General features: G+C 40.4%; 1 protein-coding gene across 1 annotated transcript in view; it reads right to left on the bottom strand.

The window, feature by feature from the left end:
• Window positions 1-23667, bottom strand: part of GALNT5 (polypeptide N-acetylgalactosaminyltransferase 5) — a 44697-nt gene that overhangs the window by 2518 nt on the left and 18512 nt on the right. The window contains exons 2-9 of the mRNA XM_006767374.2: window positions 23389-23555; window positions 21216-21335; window positions 14887-15022; window positions 14209-14328; window positions 12321-12438; window positions 11042-11365; window positions 6830-6910; window positions 2429-2590 (exon numbers count right to left, since the gene is read on the bottom strand). Coding sequence (XP_006767437.1) covers window positions 2429-2590; window positions 6830-6910; window positions 11042-11365; window positions 12321-12438; window positions 14209-14328; window positions 14887-15022; window positions 21216-21335; window positions 23389-23555 — 1228 coding nt within the window. The remainder of the gene's footprint in view (window positions 1-2428; window positions 2591-6829; window positions 6911-11041; window positions 11366-12320; window positions 12439-14208; window positions 14329-14886; window positions 15023-21215; window positions 21336-23388; window positions 23556-23667) is intronic.

Genomic DNA, 23667 nt, shown 5'->3' with positions numbered 1-23667 from the left:
AGAGAGAGAGAGAGAGAGAGAGAGAGTTTTATAATACTTTTTAAAAATTATTAAACAGGGCTGACAATAATTTATTTTACAGAAGTTCCTGCAAAACTATGTTAGAAAAAATAGACCTCTGGTAAAATCATTCTAAACGCTTTTATCTACTGAATCATTTGTAATGTAATTGAGATTTAACTTAGATGATCAAGCATGTCATTGGGTTAGACCTCTCCACTGCAACTATCGTCAGCATCACCCAGGAGACAGCGGGACATGCTGACTCAGCCTCGCCATAGGCCTATGGAATCAGAAGCTGCGCTGTAACAAACTCCCTTGGGGAACTTCGCAATATGATGCTTGAGTATGCTCAAGGTTTTGTAAAGGAGTTAAACTTGAGCAACATTATCATTGACTACCTACAATGTTCTGCTGCTGGATTGTAAAGAGGTAACTAAACAACTTGTTCCCAGCCCTGGCCAGTGTCCTCAGTGGTTAGAGCATCAGCCTGTACATTGAAGGATCTCAGGTTCGATTACAATCAAGGGCACCTACCTGGGTTTCAGGTTTGCTTCCTGAACCTAGTCCGGGCTTGTGTGGGAGGCGACAACAACAATAACAACAAAAACCCCCACACACATCAAAAACGTGTCCCCAACCTAAAGACACATGTTGTAGAGGGGTATTCCATTCCCCAAGTCCTAGAAGCCACCTATGAAACTATTTACTTTTAGGTGACCTTATTCCGGAGCATTTGGGGAGGGCTGACCTAGAGAACATCTTTTAGATGCTGGCTTATCAATGTATAACTTTAATAATTCATTGGTATCAGGGTCAAGCTTACCATTACTCCTCCTCCTTCCATGAAGCTCCCAACTCCTAATGATTTCTGAAAAGGGAGACATGCCCCTGCCATTCATAGTCTTATTTTGCATTTCTCCCTTTTCTTTTTAAGACTTTCATGTCTTGGGGGACTTAAAAGGGGTAGTATGAAAACTACCAAAATATTGAAAGAAGAAAAAAGACCATTTTCAAGATATTCATTTCTACGTCTAGCAGCATGAAAAGGCGAACTCAAGGCAGAAAGCAGCTATGTATTGTGTTAAAGTCACAAACAAGGTGGGGGTAAGGGTTTTGTTCTCCTCATATTCTGTATTTTCTTTTTCTCTTCTCTCTCTCTCCCTATCTCTACTTTTCTCTCCCTCTTTCTTCCTCCTTTGGCACAGGGTTAGAGAAGCAGAAGGTAAGATGTAATTTATTTGATACATATTTATGGATTTTCCCAACACCATAAAACATAAAATTAGCAGTTTATGCACTAGTAATTCCTAATTTTTCAGAAAAACTCAATAATAATCATTATTACTAAAGAGAAAAAACATGCCCCGAAGGAACTGAAATGTAACAGAGAAAATCTAAAGGGGGGAAGGCTGGAGAATGCGTGGCTCAGGCCCTGATTTTGACCTTGGGCAGGAAGAAAATTATCCTGAGAAGAATGCTCACTGGCTGTGACACCAAAAGGAATGGAGGCACTCCTAGTAAAAAAGTGGGCTTACTTTGGGGCTGTTCCTGAGCAAAAGGATGGTCTCCATACACTCAGTGCATTTAGGGGATTTGGCGGCTACCTCCTAGAGAGACAGTGGGTAATCTGAGAAGGCAGTTCTGACATTATTTCTGCCACTCCAACGTCCTACGTCAATGCTTATGACTTTGTACCCTGTTGAAACAGAATTGGGAAAAGCTCAGAGGACTTTGCGGGACTAGGGTGTCGCAGGGATGTTCTGGTAAGCATGAACCACTGGACCGCTGGAAAAACACCCCCTGATTTGTAGCATGGATGTAAATACTCCCACCGTGGCTGGTTTGAATTTACCAAAGCAGGTTCCCTGAAGGCGCAGTTGGTAAGAGTTGATCACAACCAGCTCCCACAAGCTGGTGGCAGCTGGCTCTAGCACCCCGGGAGAGCCCAGGTCTCTGGAAACCAGAGGGCGTGAGCAAATGCCCCTTTTTGGAGAAAGCAGAATGGGGAATCGGATGCATAGTAAAGTGCAGGCCTTGGGGAGAGCACACCGCTTCTTACTTTCCCCATACACTCGCCCTGTAAGCTTTTCTGGTAACCGATGCAAACCAATTCTAGCCTATCAGCCCAACTTTTGGCATTGTTACCTGACTAAACAACAACTTTAGAAACAGATGATGATAGCAATACAACCAACAAAACCTGGTGACTTCTATTTAAAACAATTGATTGCCAATAAAGTCTTTAAAAAAAAGATTTGATCATTTACAAAAATATGCCGATCTTTCTGTAAGAACTTTTTCACTGCCTCTGTTGTCACAAACACATTGAAATCTTCAGATTGAGTTAGCTGCCAGTGAGGTTTCCTGTCACATTTAGTGGGAAGTTGGATTTGTGGAAAAGAAGAGATACAAATATTTCGCTTACCAGTTCCGAGTGAAAGGCTGATGTGGATTTATGCAGCCATTTCAGCCCTTTGTTTCTGTTATCACAAGGGTGCAGCCTCAAGGCTCCCTGATCAGGGACGGGAGCCAAGCACCATTCTTCATGTTTAATAAGTCTTAACCAAGTGTAATTAAACTGTTGAAGCTGTGGAAGGAATGAGTAAGAGAAAGGTTACCTCAGGTGGAAAACACAGGTCAGGGCTTTGTCCAACATCTTTGCCAGCAAAGGTTAAAAATATAGGCACTCTGGTCTGATGTTTCGTATTTGAATCCAGGTACTGCCACTTTCAACACTGATCATAGTAGAAGCATAATATTAATCCATCTAATCTAATTTTTCTCCATTTTCAGTTGGGTAGCACCTTCAACGTGTCTGTCTCAGAGGCTTGGGTAATGACTGTCAAGTGTTTCGCACACTTACGGAAGCCCTCAAAAGCGTTAGTTGCAACAATACACCGTAGTCCAGTTAGTACATATCTGCAAATAAATGTCATTCCAGGAGCTGGGAATCCCAGACAACCTGGTGCTTGAAGTATTGGAACATCCAAACCACCACAGGATTACAGCCTTGAGCCAGTGGGGCTCCAGGAGATCCAAGTCAGGGTCCTAAATTACCTTGTGGAAATGATTATGCTAGACAATTGGACTCCTAGAGGAAATGTTAAAAATCTTTCTTTGCTGATAATGTGAAGAACTTCTCTGGGAGAAGTCCAGTTTTGGGGAGTCACCAAAGTCTAAAATAAATACCAATTCAGGCAATGGAACCATGTTTCAAATTTTTATTTATTTTCTTCAGTTATTTAAAACCTAGTATGACCTGCCTGGTTAATAAACTGTAAGGTTCTGGATCTGTGGAAAATTTTTAAACGTATTAGGAAAAAAAGGCTGCTGGTAAAATCTATCTAAATCAGTGGTTCTCAACCTTCCTAATGCCGTGACCCTTTAATACAGTTCCTCATGTTGAGGTGACCCCCAATTTCATTGTTACAAATTGAACATAATTAAAGCATAGTGATTAATAACAAAAACAATGTGTAATTATTATGTGTTTTACCTATTGAATCAGAATTCACATTTAACAAACTCCCCAGGTGATTTGTGTGTATATTAAAATTTGAGAATGGGGAATAAAAGGTGGTTCTATGGAAAGTAACCTCACTGAGTGATCTGATCACAAATTCCCAACAGGGCAGGTCATGGTGGGTGGTCATGCCCCAGGCATGTACGTTCTTAGGTAAAAGGCTTACTTTGCCTTAAGCAAGCCCTGTCCATTGTTTCTGTGCATGTAGATTAAGACATTTTTGAAATGTTCCCTTTTAAAGACCCCTCCAAGGGTGACCACCCTTTCAGACCTGTTTCAAAAATGTGTGAGAGCACATAATCTGGACTACAAACCTGTAATCCAATCCCGGCCTTGCTTTCCCCCTCCTTCCTGCACTTCCTTACATACCTTCCTTAATCTCACATGCACAAAAGAAACTGCAAAACTGTTATTCTCTAGAGCCATGGGAGGCAAACTTAGGCTCGCGAGCCACATGCGGCTCTTTGGCCCCTTGAGTGGGGCTCTTCCTAAGTCTTAGGAGAACCCTAATTAAGTTAATAACAATATACCTACCTATATAGTTTAAGTTTAAAAAATTTGGCTCTCAAAAGAAATTTCAATTGTCTTATTGTTGATATTTGGCTCTGTTGACTAATGAGTTTGCCGACCACTGCAGAGCATTTGGGATCTTACTCCCTGGTATATGCCATCAGTTTGGTTCAAATAGACTAATTACATTTTTTATAGGTTTGGATGTTTCTTATGTTCACAAGAAGCATAGACACAATATAAAGGAGCTATACAGCTATGAAGAGAGGCTAGGTAGTACCTTGCAAAGGGACATCTCCACTGATTGAGAAGTTAACTAAAGAGACTTTTTAGGTAAGGTGAAAGATAGGGCTTGGTGGGTCAATCCTACAATCCTAGGGTTTTATTCCTTTTAAGCTTTTTTTAAAAATTATAAATGCTGTAGTCACTGGCTTATATTGTCTCAATATTTCTGGCAAAAATAAGTTAATTTCCACCAAGTTTCTTTACTTTTTATTACTCAAACCAACCACAGGAAGCAGACGCTGAAAAGGAGTAACAAGACAGAAAGGGAGATGGCATTTGTGGAAGGCAGGGGTTGCAGGATTCATACCTTTCCCTCCTAGTCTCCCCTCAAGAGACTCAATGGTTATGAGACCAGAACTTGGGTTTTCAGATAAAATACTGATGAGACTTGAAGGATTGCACTATTTAATATTTTATTTTCATATAATTTGGACTAATATTGTTTTGTTTTACTATTTGTGAGTTGTTTCCTCTGAGAACTGTTAATACATAAAAGTTATTTCTTTCCATTGATTTTTGACACTTTTCCCTTTCAACTGTCTCCTCTTTTTTCCTAATTAACAGTCCCTTTAGTCTCAGGTTACAATCCACAGCTGAATTATAGCCGCAGAGATGACAAAATGCCTTTTCTTTTAGTAGCAGCTTTGAATGAAGAGGTAGAGATGGAATGTGCTTCAAAATAAAAGCAATATCTCTTAGTTGAATCAAAGTAGTATGTTTTGGTACTGTCTCTAAAGGGATAGCAAGCCTCTGTTACCACAAAAATATAATTTCTCTACCTAAGAGTGGCCTACAATTTTAGGGGACTGAGTTGTACTCATGAATTGATGTCCCTGTGAGTCCTATTTGGCACCCAAATCAGAAACTCTCCCCACAAAATAAGAATAGATGGGGAGCATGTGTTGGAGAGGGAGGTGCCATCACCTCCAGCTCCCCTCCAGCACTGCGGAGTCCCTGCTCAGTTCTCCCCAGGCCACTCTCTCCCCTAACCACTGTGCTCTGAGTCTGTGGGAGTGTTGCTGCAGGGTCTTCCATTATGGATCATGGATTATGGGAGTTACATGATTTCCTTCAGATATAGAAGAATGGGGGCAGGGGATAGAATCAGAGAATCAAATTGCTCGCTGAGATTAATTATTTAAAAATATGTCCCATCTTTTTCTTTATTACTTTATCTTTATACATCACGTGCTATTTTTCACTTTTTTTGGTCTGTTATAGCAGTGGACATTTGTGGAGCATTAAATACTAGGTGTTGTTCTACATCCTTCATAGATTTATCTAATTCGATTCTCACACTAGCTTTAGAGTAGGCACTATCATTACTGCCATCTACCTAAGGGTTAAGAAACGTAGAAAATTAACACACTTTGCAAGTGATAGAGCCAGATCTGCGTTTCTCCTGGGTTGACTTCAGTACCCACATCTTATGATTATACTAGGGGCCCGGTGCACGAAATTCGTGCACTGGGTGTGTGTGTGTGGGGGGGGGGAGTGTACCTCAGCCCAGCCTGCCCCCTCTCACATACTGGGAGCCCTCAAGCGTTGACCCCCATCACCCTCCAATCGCAGGATTGGGCAGCTCCGCCCCTGCTTGCAATAGCTGGCTCTGCCCATGCCCAGGCCTAACCCTCTGACCGAGGTGTTAGGCCTGGGCAGGGGACACCCAGCTCCTCACGATCTCCTTCTCCACCCCTCGCCTAGGCCTAACGCCTCTGGCAGAAGCATTAGGCATGGACAGGCGACCCCCAGCTCCCCCCCATCACTGACTCTGCCCCTGCTCCCAGCGATGGCTGGTTCTACCCCTGCCCCGGCCTAAAATGCCTCTGGCAGAGGTGTTAGGCCTGGGCAGGGGACCCCCAGTTCCCCCTGGTGCAGGCTCCGCCTCTGCCCAGGCCTGACACCTCTGGCTGAGGTGTCTGGCCCGGGCAGCAGGGACCCGCAGCTGCAGCAGCCCCACGATCGTGGGCTCTGCTTTAGGCCCAGGCAAGGGACCCCTAGCTCCCGGGACTGCCAGCTTCGACTGTGCCCAGCTCCCATCGCTGGCTCCACCCCTACTTCCTGCTATCACTGGCCAGGACGGAAAAGGCACCTGATTCTCTGATCATGGCTGGGGGGCAGGGCAAAGGCAGCCCCAGCCCCCAGCTCTTAGCTCCCCCCTGGGTTTCTGATCACTGTCAGTGGCAGGGGGCTTCTTCCGGCTTTCCCTTTCGCCTCCCTGCATTGTGCCTACATATGCAAATTAAGCACCATCTTTGTGGTCAGTTAACTGCCATCTGAGTTGGCAGTTAATTTGCATATAGCCCTGATTAGCCAATGAAAAGGGTAGCTCGTATGCCAATTACCATTTTTCTCTTTTATTAGTTTAGATGAGAATTAACTATTGTTTCTATAAGCAAAAACCAATTTCTCAAGTGAGTCGTGAATGTGTTGTACCCCACACTTACCAACTACACCAGTGCTGTGAACTGCACCTACTATGAGAGAGAAACCCCCAGCTCAGCATACCTTGCTGCTCCCGTCACAGTCTTCCAGAATGGCTGTGGTATTTTCAATGGAAATGCATTTACCCAAGGCCACGTTAATAAGCTAGGAAGCAAAATATAAAATATGTATGAAGAAACAAATATTTTAAAGTAGATCAAGACATTCAGAAAACAGAGAATATAAAACTACAGGAAGGTTAAAAGACAGTTAAGTTAATAGCTCAGCAATACTTAGCACTATAAGACTTCAGTGGTTGCTCTCTCTAAGAGACATAATGTCATCTTGCTAAAGTACAGCTTCAATCTGTCAATTGAGGCCTGTGATTTAGCCACCGAGCCAACAAACAGAAGCTTTCAATTAACTCTTGCCTGGAATGCTGAAAAGGGAATGAGCAAAAGGTGGCAAGAAAAAGTAGTTATTTTCTTGGCTCAAGTTTGTGTGATGCATATATTAAAAGTCAATGCACACACTTGCAATTTAATCAAACCGACAGCTATGGGCTCTGTTGCCTGGCTGACCCCTCCAAGCTACGTGACTGCTCAGGCACTGAATCAGAGATAGATAAATTGAGTCCTTCAAGAACAGCAGATTTCCAGCTGATTCCCTGTCAGAATCTTCCTAATGACTCCGGCAAGCTACAATTCATTACAGGAAAGTCACGAAAATTAATACAGAGCCAAGCTTAAAGGCACTTTCTGGCGGGCCCCCAGCTTTTTAATGGATTTGCAGGCTCAGATATAGAGGCAGCTTTCTATAAGTCACCATTTAACACAGAAAAACGTTGATTCCCTTGCCCCCTTGACATCCTGGGCAGGGCTAACGAGGCAGTGGGTTAATAGTGCAATTTAGACTTCTCAGGTTTCGAGAAGAGCTGTGTAGAACCAAGTTTCTACTCTGGAGAGCCTGCTGAGCTGGGAGTGGGTGTGGTCTGAGTTGCCAGGGACACTATTAGTGCCCTTTCCCGTGCCATGTGCCTAACACAGAGCTCTAACTCCGGGGTGATAATGCAGGCTGTGTAGCTCACAGAACTGCCAGCGTTCAGAACACGATGCTTAGTGAGTTGGTCCTTACTTTTCCACACACAACTTAGCTGGCAAGAAAGTAAGGGGTGCCTTCAGGGACCAGAAAATGCAGAACAGCAACAATGAAACTAAACTAAAAGCAAGTGGGAAAACTGCAAATACTATAAGAAAGGGACCAAAGTTTTACAGACAGGAGGAAAACTTGGGCATGGATTAGCCAGAGAGGTGGGACTGCAGTCCTCCACATAATGATGCAAAACTAGAGCAAGGCCCTCCGTGGAATGGTGTCTTGGGAAAAACAATCTACTCTTTAGCAGAGGGACGCCACAGGGAGGCGAGATTCTGCCAGATCTAAAACCTGACAGTGACCTTCATTTGGATTTGAGACACGAATTTACATTTGTAGTGAATATAAACCCTGACAGACCCTTGAGGCACCGAAACAACATAAAAGTAGCCCCTTGGCTACTTTGGGGATGGCTGGAGTGCAAAAGAAATTCTAGAAGGACGGGAACTGTTAGGAATCCTCATAGAAAGCTCTCTTCACAATTTAAAATGGCACATATGGGAGAAGACCGCCCATCATTAGTAAGTGGGAGCAGTCAGAACTCACAGAAGGGATCAACCATCATGAACTTCAGAGAAGAGAGTTAATAGAGACTAGAGACGAATGAAGGTAGAATAATCTGGAGATTAAAGAAAGGAAATGGCACCTCAACTCTTCTCTGAATTTTTAACAGAAATAAATATAAACTCCTCTGCTTGTGGATTATTTAGACAATATTTTATCATCAAAGGGGTGTGGGAATCTCTGGCTTCAATACAGTTGAACAGGTGGTCTTACCCCAGAACCTTTCAGAACTTCCAGTGGGTTAATGTTTAGCTTGCTGCTCTAAGAGAGAATGTAGTGTGTTGTTTGCCAAATGTATTTGACCATGGATCCCTAGTTTTGGCAGCACAGCTAATAACATTGCCCAGAACAGTGTTTGGGAACCCCAGGTTCAATAGATTTCTTTGTATTTATTTTGTACAGTTCCTTCTTCCAAGAACTGAAAGGCATTAGAAGGAAAAAGAGCAATCTTTTCTATCCTTGCCTCGCCCTCCCCACCCCCCCGCGCCCCCACCTACTTCCACACACTTCATCTGAAGATCTGTTTCCTTTCTCTCTTTATCAGCGATCCCTAGAGAAATTTACTGGAGAAACCGCTTTTCTTCATAACAAAATAACGTTCTAGTTCATCTCACTCTGCATTGCCTGAAGAAAGGTCCTAATTTTTTTTGTTTGTTTGTTTGTAATGGTAATAATGCTCCCTACTGGTTGCTTCAGAAGGAAGCAAATGACACCTTTCTTAAAATTTGTCTAAGGAAGGCAACACATAGTGAGAGAAATAATTTGTTTAAATCATTTAAAAATATATATATATTTTTCATTTTGATATATAATAACTCAGGCATCAGCCAAAGGCTGTTTCATTAAGAGAACTCTTCAAAAATTTCATGGGAATGCAAACAACTTAGCTGCACAGAGGAGGCAAAAGACAGTTTTTTAGTTCCCTCTGGTGGTTAAAGCTCAGTAATGCTCTTGCTGAGATTTTGTGTGGTTAGGACAGGAAAGAATGACTATAGTGAGGATTTCTTTTCTTTTCCCGTTCAAGAGATAAAATTTAAAAATATAAATTTATTTTACAGACATATCATTTGAATAGCGTATAAGTCCAGGGTATTCTTCCTACTGAGTTGCCTAAGATGAAGCACCAGATTGAACTACCTGAAGTAGCACGATTCTGTTTTGACCTCTAAGTATGGCAATTTCATAATACATTATGGTACATACAAATAGATCATGTGTACCCACTTGTCAGTTGAATTTCATAACAACAGAACAAAACTTCAGACTACTTTCCTCTCTTTCACGATCTTCCAGGATATCCTGATACCCCCTGGGAGAATAGTTTTACTAAGTCTTTGTCATCAGGAGATTTGCTACGCCAGAATGGATGGTTTGCACAATCCCCTTTCAAAGGTAAGCTGAAAAAAGTTGGCTTAAAAAAGCAGGCTTACTGATGTTCAAGTCTGAGAACTTCTGGCATGAAGAAAAAGGAAACTCGAAGAAAATAAAACAACACTGGCAGTGAAACTTAAATGAGAAATAAAACAATAAAAGAAATAAAAAAATATGCATAACTAGGGATGAGTTCCAGGTCAACGCTTGACTAACCATCTCATAACCCATCCTATGGTAAATGTCCTCATGGCTGGCCATCTTCTTCAAGCCCAGCCTCACTCCTAGAATAGGCTGAAATGGCTTTTGTCTAGTTTCTCCTCTTCCTTGATTTTTTTCCTTCGCTTTGTACTCTATCCCACCTATCTATCTTGGTTTCTTCCCTTTTGGTACATTACCTTGTGCCTTGGAATTTTCTCTGCTATTGTCTGACAATTTGTTATTTTCAACACGTCTTTGAAATCTATAAAATTCTAATTGGATCATGCCATCCCATGGTTTAACCCTACTCAATAACTTACCATTACAAGGTAAGGGAGGAAAGAAGGAAGGAAGGATCTTTACTCTGCCTACAAGGTCCTACATGATCTGACTCCTGCCTCCCTCTTCAACTTCATCTGGTGCCATTCTTCCCTCCTTCACACCCTGACAACAACATTCATCTCTTTCCCAGTTCTTGAACCCTCGGATGGTCATCAGTCTCAGAGCTTTCACACAAGGGCATCCTTTGTGCTTGGCTGACCCTTGGCCTTTCAGACCTAGCCCTCAACATCTCCTCAGTTGACCGCTCTGACTTAGAAGGATTCTTCACTGCTGTCCCCCCCCCCCCCCCCCCAGATGAGAGCTATCATATTTATTCACTCTTTACTTGCTTATTTTTATAATTTCCTTTTCTCTTCTCAACTCCAAGCTCCACAAAGAAGAGGTCAGTCTACTTAATTTATCACCTGATAATTCAGTTTTAAAATAATGCCTGGTTTATTGATACTCAATAGATATTTGTTGAATTAATCAGTGAACACAACTGCCTGGAAGCCTTCCTCAAGCTTACCTTTTATTTCATCCTCAACCCTGCTTTGCCTCATCTGCACTCATACTTGGTATTTATCTATAATGTAATAATTAATTCATTCTTCCCCACTCATTTCCCAAAGTATGTTGGCATTTTATTTTTATGGAGTCAGATTCCAAACTGCTGCTTGAACTTACCACACCACCAGCTCTCACCATGGGAGCTTTCAAGTCAGGAAATACATTCTCCAAGTACCATTTGAAACTCTTGCATTTTAGTTTTTTTCGAAGTTCCCTTTGCTGGGTGAGGTTTCCGACGTCTAGCCCTTGGTCTATGAGGTGATTCCCGTGGCCATAGAACAGCTCCTTGTACTCGTCAAGCCAGACCTCCGCCACCCGCACCAAGTTCCGCTCCACCGTCTTCATCCGGTCTTTGGGGAAGGAGTACGGGTTGTCGTTTCTGAATATGTGGCCCACTCTGGAACAGGGAATGATCTCAATTTCGCCACCGCACATCCACACCTGGAACCGTTTATTGATAAGCATCAATGATCAAATCCTCGTCCACAAATGATGGCCAATTAATGAGGACACGAAACCACCTGACTATTCCCCTCCCCCGCCCTGTTTGAAGTAGTCCTCTCAACTTCCAAAATCTTCTTCAATAGAAAATTAAACTCAAGGGGTTTATTTAGTTTTGTATATCGCTGTGGACCATGTTAGAATTAGTAAAATATATATTCCCCCTTCCTTCCCTTGCAATGTAAATTCCTATTTCCCTAAGAAATCCTCACAGAATCTCAGTAAAATGAGTTCCTGCTTTAGTCGAATCAGGGAAAGGAGTATATATTTTCTTTTCTTTTAAAAACACACAACATGAAAACCATTCTCCTTGATCAGGAGCTCAAATAATACCACTTTTACTACATATCACCCCGCTGCATAGGAGAGCCATTGCTTTTTGGATGCTGTCCTCTACGGCTGCTGCCACAGCTTCAGATATTAATCAATGACTTTATAAATACCCAGAGTCCTCTGGTATGTCCCCAGTTGCTGCACTATGGCCTGTCCTCAGCCTGCCCCTATGGTCACTTCCTGTCATGTGTGTTCTCCAAGATGACCCATAGCTAAACTATTTCATCACTTCCAATATAATAGAAAAATGTTCCAAGAGAGTTGTTTTATATTAAGTATGAATCCTACAGTGTTTACACGGGATGACAGACAATTATTTTCCCCATATTCTGATGCAGAAGCAGTGCTGTGAAATATTAGGGAACTCTAATAAATTTTATGAGTGCTATTGATTCTTCCAAATTCAATCTTGGATATGAAAACATTAATCCAGAGGCCCTAAAATTTCTGTGAAATCCCCCCCTCCTCCACCCTGAGGCAGTCACATATCTGATTGTATTAGTACAATGAGAACATTTAAAACTCGTAATTGTAAATAGAATTTGAGAAACACTAGTAATACCTTGAATGACAGCTCCATATTTTCTCCACCCCAAACATCAAGCCCAGGGTCGTATGTTCCAAGTTCATAAAAGTAGTTTTTATCAATAGAGAACAATCCACCTGCCATGACAGGGCACCTACAACGAGAAAAGTTTGTTTTTTTACACTTGCATTTCATGGGAGCTCAGTTGTTAGCATAGGTTGTGATGGACTTAGGAGGCTTTTCAGAATAGCTGCCAAGTGTGGGGAGGTCTTGAAATAGAGTCACAAACAGCACTTAAGTGGCAACTTCCCTGGTTCCTGGTGACAGAGCTTAATTAGAGTCGGTGAAGGTGGGGCCTGGAACTAGGATGAACTGTATCCCAAATGTCCTTTCCAGACTATTCAGATACATTCTCTCCCCAATATTATGCTGAGTTTAATCTGAACTCTACTACTCCATTGATCTTCAACATGAGAGTCTAATTAAGGCCAAGAGGTTCTTCAGGTGCAGGATCAGAGCAAGAGTGCTAAGTTCAGGCAGATCTGCGTTTCAACCCCAATTTCTGCTTTTACTATCTGTGTATCCCTGGGAAAATTACTTCACTATTTTTTTAAAATATATTTTTATTGATTTCAGAGAGAAAGGGAGAGAGAATCACTAATCAGCTGCCTCCTGCATGCTCCCTGGGGATTGAGCTGGTAACCTGGGCATGTGCCCTTGACCAGAATTGAACCCAGACCCTTCAGTCTGCAGGGCAATGCTCTGTCCACTGAGCCAAACCAGCTAGGGCTACTTTACTCTTTTAAGTCTCAATTTTCTCATCTCTATAATGGGAATACTGCCCTCTCTCCTAGGGTTATAGAGTGGGTTAAAAGCAGAGTGCTTGATACATAACAGTACTCCTACTTCGCTGGCTAGGGGCATCAATCCTGAAGCAGCATACCAGGCAAGGGATGAGTGCATGGTCTGGGCTTGGGCTTTCTCTTGGAACTTGCTTGTTTCAGTCTACAAAGAACTCTCTCTGACAGGGAAAGCTCGGGGCTCCCACCCCACAGCCTGGGGCTGGCTGCCTACTTGTCCTACAGGGCTGGACTCTGGGGCAAGTGTTAGGAAGCCTACACTTTGGCTCCTGGTATAAGTTGTGTCCTTCAATCAAGCTTCTCCAGCAATAAAGCTCCAATTTTAATTCATATCCATCTTCTGCATCTATTTATTAATTCATTCACAGAAATTGGCAGCTCTCCCATGAAGGGTAAGACTAGATTCAAAAAGAAAATCCTAACAGTAGCTATTATTATTATAATGATACTTCTATTACTATTATTTACTCTCTTAATTTTCACTCATCTTGATTTCAATATTATGTGTGTTTATATAGCATATATGCAATATATTCAACTAGCTGGTGATTCTTGAGTTGTAAATCCCAGAGAACAGAAATCGCATGAGTGAATTCCTCTGCATTCAGGGCTGACTAGGGTTCAGTGGACCATTTGAAAAATGAGCTTTGGTAGTGGGAAACTATTTTCTCAGGAAAATTTTCTTTACTCTTGGACCATTGGTTCTAACTATAATTCTTGATGTCCTATTGAATGACGGGATATACTTGTTTTGTGAAATTGCTTCCTATGCCTTATAAAAAGACACATGAGGCCTGGTCGGTGTGTCTCAGTTGGTTGAGCATCATTTCATGAACTAGGAGGTCACGGTTCAATTCCCAGTCAGGGCACGTGCCCTGATTGTGGACTTGATCCCCAGTAGGGGATGTGCAAGAGGCAGCTGACAATGGTTCTTTCTCATCAATGTGTGTCTCTCTCTCCTTCTCCACTCCTTCCTCTCTCTAAAAACAAACAAACTAAAAATAAAAAACATATTTTTAAAAAGACACATGACTACTTTCTAAAATTAAATTTCACACACTTACCTTATTACATCAGTTTCTTTAATTCTGTTTTTTGCAATGACGTCTGGAGGAATTGTTCTCCAACCAAAGTTCATGGGCCACACAAAGATGCCTCTTTGAAAGTTGTCCACTGTCATGTAACTAGGTCAGGGAAAAACCAAAAGTGCTACCTGAGATCATACATGTATACTTAACTGACCCAATGCCATGTCTTGTTTAATGAATAAAACAAGTGCTTATGCAGATGACTTTAGATTATTACAAACTTTGAAATAACATTTCTAGAAAATTTATAAGTACAATTTGCATTAGTGACCAGTTGGCTGAATTGTTTATTTTTAACTTATATTTAATAAAAAATAATATTCTGGCCATTTTTGAGGGGGGTGGGAAAAATATATATCACAAAAATAAGAACTAATTTTAAGGAAAATAGGTATTTTTGGTTCAGTTGAATACAAAGAGGAAAGAACTGGACAATGGTGTCAAGGGTTAAGAATTTGTGATGACCAAATAAACAGATTCACCCGCTCTGATCCCAAGATAGGTATTATGTACTAGTATTTCCATTTATTTAAATGGATAAACTGTATTTCTTAGATTTGCAAAAATGCACCCATGATGAGTGTGATCAGTACTTTCTGTTGCTGCTGGTTAAAGACTCACTTAGAAGCACCTTGTGGAATATGACAATATTACCTCATATCCTTATCATTGATGACTTCAATTACTGGACAGGCTACTTTTTTTCTACTTAAATAAACTCTTTCCAGAAGAGGTTCCAACCAACCAATGTTACATTCCACGTGAGAATCTAAGAATGTCAACACATCACCTAAAGAGCCAGAAAAAAAAAGTGATATAAGGTCTTAGATATTGTTCCAGAAGTGTGGTTGTAAAGGCAGAAGTCTTTTATTTCTCACTGACTTCCTTGTCCCTATAATTTTGTTTTATAATGAAAATAAAAGAAATTTTGTTTCTAGCAGTTGCATGGGGCAAGTACCATTTATGTTTGCAAAAAAAATTGATATGCCACATAGAATGGGTAGCCAAGACTCTGAAGGGAATGCTTAGCATTAGAAGTGGTTGCTTATGTCCTTCTAAAGAGATGTGTCCCAATAACTCTGGGGGTGGAGAATTGGGATTTTTGTTCTGCAGAAGAGCAGGAGAAGTTTGAGATTCCATGTTTGGCCTTAGGTTTGCTGAAGAGGAAAAACTGCTCTGCATAATATGCATAATAGGGGTGAAAAGCAGTTAAGGTAGAGGAAGCAGGAAGACTAGGAGGTAGTGTTAAAATGGTTGTTTAATGGGTCTAGAGTTTGAGTTTTGTGAGATGAAAAGAGTTCTGAGATAGGTTGCACAACAATGTAAATATACTTCACAATACAGAGCTATATACTTAAAAGTGGTTAAGATGGTAACATTTTAAAATTGTGATAAAAAATAAGAGGGGGAAAAACTTGGAGGCCAGAATTATTTATTAAGAATTCTTTTTTAAAAATTAGTTGTGTGAAATAACAGTCTTTCTCTTCTCAATGAAATCTCAGCAGTATCTACATTGTTCCAAACAGTGTGTGTGTGTGTGTGTGTGTGTGTGATATTAATAATACTCAGAGGAATCTGGCTTGGCCAAAATCCTACGTGGAATCTTTCAGGCTCTACCATAGGCAATTACAAAGGCTTTACCCTGAAGGCTTCATGAAGGAAGCCACCCTCCCCTGGAAAATTTGGTGCACAGGTGGTGCCCTGGGGGGAGGTGCAGTTGAAGACTCAGGCCTTCCCTCCCTCTCAGTTGGACATGCTTTTATGGATATCTGTGTTCCTAGCCCAGGTTTTTCTATTTGGAGGCCTCTTTCTCAGGCCGATATCTCTGCCTCATCTTATGGGAGGTGGGTAGATCTTGAAAACGTTTTTGTACACTCTGACTCAGTACTTTTCTTTTATAAAAATATATATTTTTAGTGATTTCAGAGATGACGGAAGAGGGAGAGAGAGAGAAACATCAATGATGAGAGATAATCATTGATAGGCTGCTTCCTGCATGCCCCCTACTGGGCATGTGCCTTGACCGGGACTTTCTTCTTGTTTAGCTTCTTTACTTACACTATGGCAGCAAGTGATGAAAGCCGTGACTGTACTTTTATTTGGGCTCATTGCGTTAATTGATCACTCTGACACCTGGCTGCTCTCTTCTGCTCTTGACAAACCTTTAATAACATCATTTATCATCTATTAAGTGCTTGCTCTATGCCAGACACTGTTGTAAGCATTATACATGGTTGTATTCAATCCTTACAATAAACCTGAAGTATAGGTCTAAATTTATTCCCATTTAAGAGATAAGAAAACTGAGGAACAAAGAACCTTAGCTGCACCCACTCCACTTCTGTCCATTCAGACCCAGAGTTCAAATAGCAGTTTCTGAAAGACCCTATCCCTATCCCCACAACAGGCTTAAATGGTCAAAGGGGTTGGATCATCTTCTTCAGGCCCCAGTGGCAGCAGAATGGGTCCCCACACTTGCCTTCAGTTCCTGCCTGTCCCAGATCCCCACAAAATTTCTCATTCACTTGTTGCCAGGACCTGAAGGAAATTGCATCTGTCTAAATACAGTGGTTCTTAACCTGTGGGTCGAGACCCCTTTGGCGGTCGAATGACCCTTTCACAGGAGTTGCCTAAGATCATCCTGCATATCAGATATTTACATGATGATTCATAACAGTAGCAACATTACACTTATGAAGTAGCAACGAAAATAATTTTATGGTTGGGTCACAACATGAGGAACTATATTTAAAGGGCCAGAAGATTGAGAACCACTGGTAAAACATCAGAAGACATTTTATACTGTATTTTGGGAGGGACGAGACCACCCATGCAAGAATGTCATTGCTCCACACTCAGACATTTTATTTTTCAACAGGATCATGGGAATCAGAATAGGGAGCTGTGTCTCTAACTTTGGGTGGGATTTCTAATTGTTCTGGATTTTGTTTACGGACATTTTATACACTGTTCTTGAGAGGCACAGAACTGTCTTCATCCCAGGACCGCTGCTCTTCACCACTTAACTTTAAGTTCTTTGAGCTTTCTCTTATGAGGCTATTTGTAATATCTACTTAGTACCTAAATGCTTAATAAGTGGCGAGTATTGTTTATATTTTTCCCCATAAACAATGAGTGTTTAAGTTACAGCTCAGAATAATTAACTCAGTTTGGATAGCCACCTGGCAAGGTTTTTTGTTTATTTGTTTGTTTTCTAAGAATAAGTTCCAGTAATGCTGGAGTGTTTGTATATGGGTTTCACTGCAACTTATTATTTCTTTTTTTTGGCCACCCCAGAGCCACTCAATGTGCCAAACATTTTTGGCTCCTTTTGGAGCACGACTCCCACTTATATTTAGCCGACCAGCTTGGGAGATCACTGCCAGCACACAGTAGTGCTGGAGTGTTGTGTTTAGGGTTCCTTGAGGAATGTGGACCTGGCTCACCACTTAATTTTGCATAATGATTTATAAGTGATGCTAAGAAAACCACCTGTTTTACCTTCAGCAGAAACTAGTTGTAGAAATTTACAGGACTGTTGCTCTTTAGGAGACCTCAGAGTTGGCCAGGAGTTAGATGCCACTTCTTAAAGTTAGCCAACTCATTCTTTGGAATGCAAAGAGCAATGTCAACTATTTTGTTAAAGGCCATGAAGGAAATGAAAGTCTGATCTCTACTCCGACTCTCTACTGAATCTGCCGGATTATAGGCTTCTCTTGGCAGGGCGAGATGTCACTGGGCCAGCTGGTTGGTGTATGCCCTTATACCTCAACTACCACATCTCTTCTTACTTCTGTTGCTTTCATATGGGAGCCTTTCCCTAGAGATTGGCCATGGCCTTCCCTTCACATTTTGAAATTCTACTTGGCCTCTCTAACTCCTCATTCCTAGTGAACAACTGATTGGAGATTATCTTTTTGCCTGAATCAGATTTAGATGAAGAACTGATAGAGCCCTGGAGTCTGAATGTGTAGTGGACATGGCTAGAGATCAGGGTCACTGCTTTGCCCTTATTCTTTTGTAGAAGACTCAGAATTTCAGAAACGATACTGAGTTGTGATGTAAAAATTTATCTTATAATATAATAGCTTAAAGGTTATTAAAACAAAACTGAGCTAATGTGCTCAAGGGTGCTAATGAATGATTGAGAAACAGATTTATATTTTTATATTTGGATTTATTAAATTCAAAGAAATTAGTTTACAGTTGTAATTACAAGTGCCTGAATGGGCCAATTAGGCAACTGCTTTGTTCAAGTTCATAACACTCCATTTGAAGACAACTTCCCATGTTGTCTAATAATTTAGACTATTCTGAAGATCCTTACCAGCATGCTTTGTACTCTCCTTTGCAGGCAGAGGAAATTTTTTTTTTACAAGAAGAACATTTGTGGTTCTGTATTCATCAGCTTTCTTAGGCTTCTACATGGATGTCTAATTTTCATCTCGAAATTACATGAACAAAATCAGAACTCATTTGCAATCCCAGATCTATTCCTCTGGCTATGATCCTACTGCCCATTGAGTTGTTCAAATTCTTTCCAATCCTAGGTTTCTTTTTTGACTCCTCTCGTTAATACTTTCTTCACATCTTATCTGATGTCAAGTCTTATAAGCTCCATGTCCACAATATATTCTAAGTCTGACCACTTCCTCCATCTGTCTTGGTACCTTCCTGGTGCCTAGACAACTACATAGCCACCTAATTGGTCTCCCTACCTTTTCCTCTCATCTCCCTAATATTAATTCTCTACAAAGTGACCACACTAAGCTTTTAAAATATAAATCAGACAGTTTTACTCTCCTCATTAATGTCTTTATTGGCATTACATTATGCCAAGAATATTACCTACACTCCTTAAATGATGCATAAACTTTTCAATGCCTACCGTTGCCTTTCTTCCTAAATGAATCTCCTACCTCTCTTTCCATCGTTAGCATTCATCAGTCATAATAAACTTCTTTCTTTAACCTGAATATACAGAGTTTGTTTCTGCATCGGTATATTTATACTTTTTGTCCCATTTTCCTGGAAATGTTCTTTAACTAGATCTCAGCTCAAAGGTTACCTACTTGGACTAGTTCTTGACCAATTTATTCTGGTATCATTTTTGGACAATTATTTTCCATAGAAAAGCAAACATGGAAGTTCATTTAATTTTTCCAAATGCACTTCATTATTGAGAATCTTAGTTGTCACTGCAATGCCAATTTTGGTGTGATGTATTTGTTGTCAATTGAAAATTCATATTACCGAGAGAGAAGACATTTCTTTTTTTTTTTTAGCAAACCAGTGGGATACAAAGAGTTCCAAATTTGAGCTATAGTTACAGGAATTGAAACTCAGGTGAGCACATAATTCACCATCCGGATAGGCTTGAATGCAATCAGGTGGAGATTTGCAATGCCATGATTTACAGGGGCAGAATGGTGGCTACCTATTTACAGACAGCAAAGTGGAGGAGATAAGAGTGACGATTCTGGAGCGAAGGTTTCTGTGTTCCAATCCTAACTCTACCACTTATTAGCTGGGTGAACATGGACATATCATAATGTCACTGTGTCTATGTGTCCTAATGTGTAAAATGAAAATGATTGTACCTACCTCATAAAACTATTCAAGGATTAATTTAGTTACTGTAGAAAGTTTTTAGAATGATACCTGGTACAAAATGTCAGATATTTTTATGAGGTCCTTCCATAGAAGATGTGAAAATGAACCAAAATGCTTAATGTTCGTTTTAGAATACCCATGGACAGAAAAGGTTCACTTCTCCTATTCATCACCAACACCCACACACTAAAAAAGGGTGAGGAAAGAAGTCATATTCTCTTTAGGAAGACAGAAAGGGCTATCAAAAGAGAAAACATGTCAGAGGAGAGACAATTTTAAAATTCTGAATATCTGAAATATTGATGGGGTCAGGCTTGAAGGGGCTCCTGGTGTTCAAATTTGGGACAATTGAGCACACCCCCCCCCCAAATAATACTGATAATATACACATTTAATTTTTTAAAGCTATAAATCCATAGTGATAGGGGCACAAGAGGGGAGGAAAAAAAGAGAGAGGGGAGGAGGGAGGCATTACTATTTTACAAGTCAATGTCAGGTAATAAAAGAAGAAATGATAGAATTAGAAAAATAAATTTGCAGCCCTCAGTGTAATAACTGAATCAAGCAATGATCATCATTGAATGCTAAACCATTAGATAAAGTCTGTGAGGAAAACAGGATATCTGATTGGATCAAAGAATCACCCCACAACTAACTTTTCATTAACAACTAGCTGTTAATATCTTAACCAAGGGCTCAAAATGAGTATCACCAACAGCGGGGCAACCTGACATCATGTACCTCTTGATTTGAAGCAACAAGTACACAATTCCTTCACTTATGCAGTTGAGTTCACTATAGTATTCATGCCAAAAACATTTATCCTGTAGGTAACAGGAAGAAAGAGAAAATTTCAGACTGTGGTCAATTATACAATACAAATGGCCTATACTCTTCAAAAGAACACACACCACAAATCAATGGTTGTGATGTTGTCTATTCTACACTAAGGGACAAAGGAGAGCAAGCAACCAAATGCAGTACATGAAACTTAATTAGTTCTCAAATTTGAAAAGTAAAAAGCAGCCATATAAAATATTTTGGGAGCAATGAGAAAATTTGAAAAGGTGATATATTAGGTGATATTTAGGTCTAAAAGTTGTGCCTATGTATGGGAACGTCTCTGTTCTTCAGAGATGCTTGCTGAAGTATTAGATAGGGTGTCATGATGTCTATAAATTTCTTTTCAAAAGTTCAGGAAAAAAGATGTGTATGTATAGATGTGTCTGTGTATATGTGTGATGAAGCACATATTGCAAAAGATGGCAGATATATGGATGCACTGTACTATTATTTCACATTTGATGTATATTAAAAAAATTAAAATTAAACCAAAATGTGAACAAAACAGAAAGTCAGCAGCTTCTTACCTGTTGCAATCTGTGCCCCTGCCAGTCTGGCTCTTATTAAGCCGTGTCTCTCTTTGAGGTGAAGAATCCGAACTTTTGGAAACTGAGACATGTATTTATCCAAATTATCTTTTAGGTAATCTGTATCAGAGCGTGAGAATAGAAAAGACATCACTTAACTAGGTCTGGATAATAGCAGAAGTAGTGCCTCCTCAGTGTTAAACTCTAAAAACTATGATACTTATAAATTAATTTTTTTTCCAATTACAGTGGACATACAATATTATATTAGTTTCAGGTGTGAAACATAATGACTAGACATTTATATAGCTTATGAAATGGTCACCCCAGTAAGTCTAGTACCCACCTGACACCATACATAGTTATTATAATATTATTGACTATATTCCCTGTGTTGTACTTTACATCCCTATGATTAATTTTATAAGCGGTAATTTGTACTTCTTAATCCCTTCATATTTTTCACCGATCCCCACAATCCCCCTCCCACCTGCTAATCATCAATTTGCTCGTGTATCTATGAGTTTATTTCTGTATTGTTTACTCATTTATTTTATTTTTATTTTTTAGATTTCACAAATAAGTGAAATCATATGGTGTTTATCTTTCTCTGTCTGACTTATTCCACTTAGCATAATACCCTGTAGGTCCATCCATGCTGTTGCAAATGCAATTTTATTCCTTTGGGTATTATTTTATTTTCTGATGTCATTTTTTGGGGGATGAATTTTTATCTGAGTTCAATACTCTTTTCTTTTCTTTTCTTTTTCCAACTGTTTTTTTTTTAAATCTCAAATCCTTCTCTGCGTTGCCAAATTACACACAGGAAGGATCACCTTTTCTGAGTACTTGTTAAGTCCAGGGGCAAATTTACCTAGAAATAAATTAAAGTTGTACAACCACCACCACCACCCCTACCCCCCTTAACAAAATCCCCTTCTAAGGCCCAGGGAAGAGGCTAAGTATTGTATGCAAACTGAAATATTTGCAAAAGAAAGATATTGCAACTGTAATTGCTTAAGAACACTGTCACTTCCTGCTGTGACATCCCCCTCCACCACACCTACCTGGTCTTGTTGGATGTCCAGCTAAAGGAATGTGTGTGTGTGTGTGGGTGGGGGGGTGTTATGAGGTATTTTGATGTGCCTTGTGGTCACTTCTATGTGCAATTAACATTCCCAGGGAGGACTGGCTTTAGGAATACTTCTGCTGCTCACTTTCCTACTCACTTTGTGTTGTTTTTCTTAAAAAGACTCCATAGAAACTTCAGATCCCACAAAACCTGGATACGCCATTCCTAAAGAGACTGTTACCTGTTTAGTAACTACATACTATTTCTGTGTCTGCTTTCTTAAAGTTTTCAACTAATTTTCCTTAGGCATCTCTTGCTTCAGGAGCTGCGTGTGATTCCGGTGGGAAACTCTGAGGCTGAGATCACTGGCTGTCATTGTGGTCATGACCATGGCTAACCTGCTCTGTTAGGGTTTGTCATCTCTTTGCTATTTTCTAAACTTTTTGGAAGGTGGCTGCATTTAGGGAATTTATGACATGGCAGTCATGGGACCTCTGGTAGTCTTGGGACCACTTACACACACAAATTATTTGACAATCCAAAGAGAGAGAAAGGGACTCTTCTCTGTAATAAACAAAACAAGTGTAAAGCCCTACAATGGAGGATCCTGCTTCTGAACTCCGTTAGAACCTCATCTCTCTGGTCCCATTGGCAATTCATCCTCTTAACACTTAGCTGAAAATATAATATGTTTTGCTCTTGAGGAAGAATCCACAGGCCTTCCATTTCCTTGTTTTCCATAGAGTCTAACTCAAACTCTATTTATAGGAAAGGCACCCCATTAATTGTGGGGTATTTGCTTATTAGATCCCATAAAAAATATGTTTGTGTACTTGAGAGAACATCCTCTAGCTTCTAGATTTTATAGTGCCCATCTCCAAACGGCTAGAGTTAGAAAATCACTCCTGCCTGGCAGAGAAGTCACAGCTGAAAGGAAGTTTGGGAAGGCTACCGGGGCTGGGCCCCAGATGGTTGTTAGGAATGATGATTTGGCATTTGTAAAATGTATATGCTTTATCAGATTACCCTGTACGTTTGCCATTCATCCAAACTGCATTTGTTTTATATCAAACTTTGATTTTTCAGGATTGGTTTTCTTACCTTTGGTGCTAAAGTCATCCACCAGCAGAATCTCCTTGATGAGATGCGGAGGAGAGCGATTGAGGACACTATGAACAGACCTCAGGAGAGTGGACCATACCTCATCCACAAAGCACATGATGACACTGGTGGTCGGGAGGTTGTTGTGAACGAGCTGCTTTGCACACCTGGGCCAGAATACAAGCTGAGCATAAGCGATGTGCTAACAGGATCCACAGGATGGATTTAAGAGTTATAAAGTATGATTGTGTGTGTATATTTGTTATCTATCTATCTATC

The sequence above is a fragment of the Myotis davidii genome, unplaced genomic scaffold (assembly GCF_000327345.1).
Source record: "Myotis davidii unplaced genomic scaffold, ASM32734v1 scaffold433, whole genome shotgun sequence".
In the NCBI taxonomy this organism is placed as follows: domain Eukaryota; kingdom Metazoa; phylum Chordata; class Mammalia; order Chiroptera; family Vespertilionidae; genus Myotis; species Myotis davidii.
The sequence above is the reverse complement of the archived record's forward strand: the minus strand, read 5'-3'. Positions and strand labels throughout refer to the sequence as shown.